Genomic DNA, 7,895 nt, shown 5'->3' on the forward strand with positions numbered 1-7,895 from the left:
AACCAGTTTAGCCATTAGTTGGTCGGGTGTGTATTCGCGGCCTGGTACGAGAAAGTCCGAGACTGCCTCTTCGTAGGCTACCCAGTCCGCCTGATCGTATAGCCAGCGCTGACGGCGAGTCGTGGTTGGTGGTATGCGGTCGTACGTTATTTGAATTGGGAAGTGGTCGCTATTTCCGGTGTCTGCGAGAACGGACCAACCACAGGCCCCAGCGAGCTCCGTGGAGCAGAAAGATATGTCCAAGACGGAAGAGTATTGGCCTCTGATATAGGTGAAGCTTCCGTTGTTAAGTATAATAGCGTTACATTCTTCCATGACTTTGGCAATTTGGCTGCCCCGTTTGTCGCTTCTACCAGATCCCCACAGCGGATGGTGGGCGTTGAAGTCCCCCATCACCAGGAAGGGGGTGTCTAGTTGCTCCAGCATGTTCTTCAGTTTTGAACCGATATTGCGCACACCGGCGGGGATGTAGACAGAGGCCACTGTACATTTGACCGGATAGGGTATGGTTCGTGCCACGACTATAAGCTCCGTGTTGAGTTGGGTGCCGCCGGCGATCGGTTTGCTACCAGTTTCTTGAGTTTGTCGACCTCCTCCGTTAGTGCGCGTATGGTTATGTCCCTTTCATCAGCTGTGGGCGTGAGGTTTTTTTTGAGAGCATCTGCAAAAGTATTTTTGTTGGTTGTTTGGTTGACCAGTGCTCTGGCTTCGGGGAACGTTAGATTTCTATCCGTTTTAAGTTTAATTATTTGGGCGTCCTTCATCTGAACAGGGCACTGTCGATCTCTGGCTGAATGCTTCTCACCGCAGTTAATGCATTTGCTCTCCTCATTGCACTTGACCCCCTTTATAACTTGGTGTTCCCCGCTGCAATTGAGGCAAACCTCCTTTGATTGCATGCCTTTGACCCATGCCCAAACTTTCCGCAACGGAAGCATTGCATCGGGCTAGGGTAGTATCGTCTAATTTTTACGCGCACCATACCTAGAAAGATTTCTTCCGGCAAATGGGACCCGGAGAAAGAGAGTACCAGGAGCGGTGTGTTTACAGGGCTCTTGTCAACTATTTTGGTGATCCTTCGAACCTCTATGACCCTTTGCTCTTTCAGCGCTTCCAAGATGGACGACGTCTCCATATTGGCGGTGTCAAGGTCAAATAGTAGGCCTTGGACTTTATTTAGGAAGGGATGCGGAATAATTTCGACCTTCTGTCCATCGGCTAACTGATCTATTTTCAGAAATCTGTCGTATGCCCTCTTGGAGGAGGTTCGGAGGGCGTATTGGGTACCTCTTGCTTCTTTCACCGCTGAGACATATTTTGTTGGTTCCGTTCCTAGGGCGTTCTTGAGGGTTAAGTGGATCAAGAATGGGTTAGTAGGGAGCTTCCCGCTTATCCCATTTTCGTCTCCAGCTGCGCGCAGTAACAGCGTTTGCTGGTCGATATTGTCGCCGGAGTTTGGGTACGATGGGATCGTCTGACTGGGTGATGGCCCCCCTCCCGGGGGCCATTGATTTGCACTCATAAAATCGGTTACACGATAATTTGTTTTCTTTGGAAAGAAATTACCTGGGAGTTGTGTGTTCCTACGTAGGGCAGTCTCGCCTATGTAGGTCGGTTCCTCTACTGTAGCACTACTGTACCCTAGAAGGTAGGACTCGTCCTTCTATAGTACCTCGTTCGGTTGGGGTTCGTCACTAGATACTCATAGAAGTCACTTCACACGCGAACACCGATTATCCGATTTGAATCTTTCCCGTTTAGGGTTCGCCACTTCACACGCGTACAAGTCGCCGACGGACAACGCTATTATGGGGGCGCAAGTTTTTAGTTAGTTTGAATTTTTAACTTGATGGAGGCGCGAGGAGTTCACCGATTTGAAATTCAACTTTTTGATGGAGGCGCGAGCAGTTTGCCTACTTACGATTCTGCGCTCCTGATACCTGCTACGATTTTCACTTCACTTTTTTTTCGAGGAAAAGCCGTAGTATGCCTGGAATTTGGCTGGTTCGAATCGGAGGTGATCCTTTGACGGCTTTGCCGTCCTTCGGAATAGCGCAGACCCGCCAGGAGGCGAAATACGGAGCACTTAGGTTTCGCACTACTGATCAGCTGATGGGGTACTTCACTCGCGTAACTATTACTGGGGTATCGAAATACCGCGGCTATTGGTGTTGGATGGCTGAGGCCGAGATTGAAAAAGAAATCCGGGTGGCGCAGGCCGAGCACTTGGTTGTTCGAACAAGAACAGGGCCAGAGCAAAAAGATTACTCAACCGATCACTCCGGGTGGTTGATACGATCTGGGAACCCGGGGGTAATAAGACCGCGGGGTTAATTCTGACCCCCTCGAGTTCTCAGAAAATCGTAATACTTTCTGACTGTCGTACATATTGGTGGAATAGCCATTCTAAAACATTAATTTTGACAGGTGAATCTAATTCTTTGTTTTTTTTTTGGAAAGGAGATACAAAGTGTTTCATTTTGTTCCCATCCTCAAAACAAAAATCATTATCATGGCGAAAGCTTAAGACTTATGGAATGATTTGTGTTTGGATGAAGATATTTTCAAGATTCCACATTTGTGTGAAATGAACGTACGGGGCTGTTCGGACCCCCTATTCCATCGACCACCGTTCAGCGGCTTGCGGCTATGCACACGATTGCACAATACACACGCTACAGCAAGGAAAATACATGATGTGCCAATCGACAGTTGTGACTAACCAGATTAATTTTTTATAACGCAATTTATTTCTTTTTTTCTTCTTAAGGATTTTTTCCAATAAATATTTCATAGTTAAACATAAATCCATTGTAAACAACAATAAAAAATGGCGGTCTGAATTGCCCCTTAGGGAGGTCACAATTACCCTACATTGTAAAAAATGGAAAAACGTAGTTTTTTAAATCGTCGCCTAGTACTGCCATGAAGTGGTGCAAAGGAACTATATCACCAAAATGTAGCTGGGGTTTCGAACTAATAATGAGGACCTTTGACCGATTAATTCTTTCACACCTATCCACCTAAAAGGGCGATTTGCTTAGGTAGGTCCGAAGAGCCCCGAGTTCCTTATACTTTTTTGTCCAACTTTTCCCTAGCATTGGTATGAAAAATAAATTATTCATAATTTTGTAACGAGATTACAGAAAAAAGAGACAAATTTCACTTTTTTCTTTAACATTTATAAAATTGTTTATTTTTGGTTAATCAAAATTTATTGAAATTAGTTATAGGATTTTTTTTTATCTTTTTAATAAATGATATGAATTTCTCATTTCGGTGAACTGCGGGAGGCCCTGCACTTGACAAAATAGGACAATGTTTCGTGCACAGAGGCTCACGAAATCCGCCATACAGAATTTTCGAAAAGAAATAATTATTTTATAATTATCGATAAATAACGAATAAAATATCAAAAGCAGAAGTTGGTATGTCTTTTCGTTTTTCCACAAAAAAATCTCAATATTGTTTAAATTTCCGTCGAATTCAGGAGAAGGTCCCCTTACAATGGAACATCCATGTGCACTGCAGTACACAGCTTCAACGTGCCATGGTTAATTGCGTGAAACACGTGCATCTATCAAATACTACGTGCAATATAAAGAAATTGGGATTAGGACTAACTGGAATCTTTTGGCGCCTTTGGTGGAGTCTGAGTTATGATGCGCTTCTTTGTTGTTCGCATTGGGTTTTCTTTTTAGTTCGATTTTCGAACAATAATTTAGTGTGACTTATTTTACGATTTATCCTCTCTTATTTTGTAAAGCAAATCAACATTTCTTCGCCTCGCTAAGCTTGGCGGGGGCTAACCTGGCCAACCACACGATATGGGCCTGCACACATGTTCAAAGAATATATTTCCATTTCGTCTTTCAATCGATAGTATATTCTATATTACAGAATAAGCTCCTGGCAATCATCCAAGTGGTGAGGCTATAGTTATGTGATGATATCATTGTAAGTTACCGACGTTTCCTAAAACATACATGTACCAGCAACTCGCGGGTGCTACGGGTCGCAAACTTTAATGGAAGCTTGGATAAACGAGCGCGCTGCCGTCAGGAGAAAATTAACTTATGGAAACATGAGACTAATCTTGATAATAAACTTCTGCTTAAAGGGAGGTATTTAAATATCACTACTGACTTTGTGAACACTTTTAAACTTCAACTGTCGTCATTCAGTGTGGGGTTAGCAGCTCTGTGGACGATATCATAAACCTTCATTATCCCTTTTTAATGATGGTGGGAGAGCGCACGGGTTTTACACGCTCGAGCTGCAGTCTCAATTGAACATTTCAGCTGCTTGTAATTCTCCTGGGAAAGGTGCACTTGACTGCCCTAGTGAACGATCATCGCGAATAAATTTGAGAACAAACCCATTTACACTCTTTGCAGAGAGCGAGCGACAGATTACTGCATAAACCATTCGCTGTGTGAAAATGTCATCGCGCATTTCAAACACTTGTGAGCTGGTACAATGCCATGAAATATTGGGACCTCCCTGTTGAGGTCAAAATAGGCTCGTTACTCTAGCTAGGTATCAAACTTCCCTATACCACAGCTTCTTTCAACATGATTGTATCTGAGAAGCAAGCTTTATTATTCTCCGGCGGCATACTTTCAGGGAGATAAACTGTGCTAAAGCGTTACCTATCACCACAGCGAGGAAATGCAAAGCTCATTCATGCGCGTTGTTAACAACTGTTATATTCACACAATTTGAAAGGTAGAAAAATACAACAGCACTTATATTACTTTCTTAAACGACGAATTGTCTATTTCGGTTGGCTAGCCAGATAACTCAAGAGTTTCTCGATCGCCGGTGGCACCTTCGGAATGTGGTCCCCTTGCGGCACAAAACCATTCGTGTCAGCAACGTAATCCACACGATAGACCTGACCATCATCACCCACGTACTGGTAGAAACCTTGCGATCGGAGACCCTCCGAACCTTTACCATCGCTTTCTATTTTACCAGATTCCTCAGCGTTGATTCCGTTCTGCGTTTCGAACCTGGGAGAAAAAAATATATTTTAATACCGAGTTGTTTTGGTAAATATAACTTTACTTACACGTAGTTATAGCCATCTTGGCGCACCTGATTCTCCAATCGAATGATTTTCCAACCATCATTATCAGCCAAACGGGGAGCCACATTGAGTTGTACCTTCTTGGCTAAAACTGGTAACGCGGTGGTTGGAACGTAAATCGGTTGTGGAGCAGAGGTGGTTGGTGGACTTGCAACAGCTTCGGTGCTGGAACCGCTTGCTCCAGATCCACCGCCTGATGGTCCCTGCTTGCTGACATTAGATCCCGCTGGACCTTCCACGTGTTTGTATTTGCCTCGATCTCCATCCCCGACGTGTTGATATTTGCCATCCCTGTGTACATATCTTCCATCATTGCTAGGAACGTATCGGCCACTGTTTCCACCGTAGTACCGCCCATCATTTCCACCCACGTAACGACCTTGATAGCGACCTTCGTTCGTGTAGCGATACTGGTTAAAAGGATCGTACGGTCGGTACGGTCTGTACCGAGTGGTGGATGGGCGCACGGTGGTCGTTGTGCTGGGTGGTCTATACTTGCCATCATCCTGAGCAGTCGCTACGTAAAGGGCACTAACCAGAACAACAATCACCTGCAATCAAATTGAAATTTTATCATCCAGTATTTCGCTAGAGCTGCAAAAAATCTCACCGAAACCAGCCTCATCCTAGCTGCTAAAAACTATTACTAAGCACGATGACTGTTGGCTTCGTTCAATTAAAGTCGTTTCTAATCACTAGTCGGACAGATTGTAATATTCCAAGTAGAAATGTCTTTTCTTTTATATACCCGGCTTCCCTGTAACCACAAGCAACTAAGTATCTACGGGTTGATTGGGACATGGGTGTGTACATCTACCACCTAGCGTGCAACATCAATCAAACACCACCGGCAGATGCGTTCCTGACGGGGCAATCAAGAAGTTACTCTATTTGTCATAGCGCAATGCTAATTTAAACGCTAAAATATGATTCAATTAAGGTGATCAAAGTAAGATGTTTAGCACGTAGGACTGGTTAACCCATTGAGGATCGATGCGGTTTCTTTATGACTAGGCTAGCGGAGAATATATTTAAAAAAAAAATAATTATCTGTCCTTGTGGATTTTGTTCGTTTTAAAAATTACAAAATTATTTGTTGTAATCTGTTTGTTTTAATTCTGCTTGTGAATCAGAACCAATTCAACCAATACGCAAAGCATTGGCGGAAGCTCGTTCCATTGATAATCGGAAACAGTAAATAGTTCAACATAACATGAATCCAACGTACCGCGCACTTAAGGTGCAAGTGAACCTAAAACCGTTACGTAAAATCAATCAAAATTGATACAGTTATGCAATTGGTCCCACTGACTAGCAATTTTATCATATTTCTATGGAAAATTAGAATAACAGGAGAATTTAAACAGAATTATACAAAAATTGCAAAAATGAAAGATATGTTGTTGTACCAAATTCCACGCATCATATATTGCGCTGATTGAAATTCCGCGCACATCAGGTGCTACAAATTCCGCGCATCGCATTATTTAGCAGGAATCCAACAAATGTGGAAACCCATCTACATCTATTGGATTTTTTAAAGAACGTATCGTTCAAGAATATGAAAAACTAACTGAATAGAATTTTTCCTCAATTTTAGGGTAACGTTTGAATAAGGATAACTTAGATAATCGCGGTGTAGATCATTTCCATTAAACCGCGGTGAAGAACCAATCCTCTTTTGTTATGTGTACATATTGTTGATTAATTCATTGCATTTACTTTATTAGTTTTAGATTGGATTGGTTTTTACACTGCAGTTTCCTTTCTTTCTGTTCTTCGCCAAAAGTTTTTTTAGCTTCTCGTTTTTATCTGTTCTTCTTTAACTAACATTTTAATAAATTTCATATCTCTCTTTACTTTGTAAATTTATTTCAACAATTTTTTCTTCATTGTAACCTCATCGAAATATTGATGATAGACTAGTTGAAACAAACGATAATTATCCTTTCGTGTTGTCTTGGGATTTACGTTTGCTGGTTTGTGAAAACTTTTATCAAAAAGGATTTTGGGATGTTGTCGATTCAGCAGAATTTGTTCCATTTGTAACCTTGAGTTTATCTGACCACGTATTGAAATTTTACTTTCAAATTGCAGATTACCAATGAGAGAAAAACAACCTGTTTCTTTGAATACTGGGCGGAAAATTGTCTCATCTATATTGTTAATTCTAGAAGGCTCAGAAATTGCTTCCAGTAACCGTTGGAAGCAGAAGTTTTGGAAGATTCGAACTAATCCAAAGACATGAAAGAGTATGTAATAGGTACACGTACTCTTTTATTTCCTTGGTTTAGTTCGAATCTTTCAAAACTACGGCTCGATCTTTGAAGACAGGTTTGGTACTCTTTCAGACATGTTTGGATGTATCCCAGCCAACATTTTGATTCACTTTAATAAGTTGCAATTTGATTAACTGTACTCTTCAACGATATGAATTGATTGTATAAAATGCACAGATCTCTTCTATGTGAACAAAAGTGGAGGCCATATACGTACAACAAATCGGTATAGTAGAACTATGTGATTTACGACGAATTTTGATCTCATCAGAAGCATTATACAATCACCCAGTTTATCATTTTGAGTTTATATATGATCAACTTTACAATAACACATGAAGGTTTATGCAGCTCAAGGTCCCCAATGTGGTAACAAGAAGTATTTTATTATGAAAATAAAAAATCAGGATGAAATTTCCATAATTCTATTATAAGACACAGTTACGCCCACACTGGTAGATATGTTTTTCATGGGCGAGGTTGGAGTTACCGGAACATCAATTATTAAAATTACCTGCTACGAT

General features: G+C 41.6%; 1 protein-coding gene across 1 annotated transcript; it reads right to left on the reverse strand.

Moving 5' to 3' along the window:
• Positions 1 to 4,687: 4,687 nt before the first annotated feature.
• LOC131695084 (larval cuticle protein LCP-30-like) lies at positions 4,688 to 5,822 on the reverse strand. The gene is made up of 3 exons (XM_058983613.1): positions 5,703 to 5,822; positions 5,075 to 5,643; positions 4,688 to 5,015 (listed from the first exon to the last, which is right to left on the reverse strand). The coding sequence occupies exons 1-3, from the start codon at positions 5,715 to 5,717 to the stop codon at positions 4,778 to 4,780; spliced, it is 822 nt and encodes a 273-aa protein (XP_058839596.1). The 5' UTR covers positions 5,718 to 5,822; the 3' UTR covers positions 4,688 to 4,777.
• Between the last annotated feature and the right edge of the window lie 2,073 nt (positions 5,823 to 7,895).

Source organism: Topomyia yanbarensis, unplaced genomic scaffold (genome assembly GCF_030247195.1).
Source record: "Topomyia yanbarensis strain Yona2022 unplaced genomic scaffold, ASM3024719v1 HiC_scaffold_278, whole genome shotgun sequence".
Classification (NCBI taxonomy): domain Eukaryota; kingdom Metazoa; phylum Arthropoda; class Insecta; order Diptera; family Culicidae; genus Topomyia; species Topomyia yanbarensis.

Coding starts and splice junctions, on each gene's coding strand:
- LOC131695084 (XM_058983613.1), bottom strand. Junction 5,016..5,074: donor CAAGATGGCTATAACTACGT/GTAAGTAAAGTT, acceptor TTTTTCTCCCAG/GTTCGAAACGCAGAACGGAA.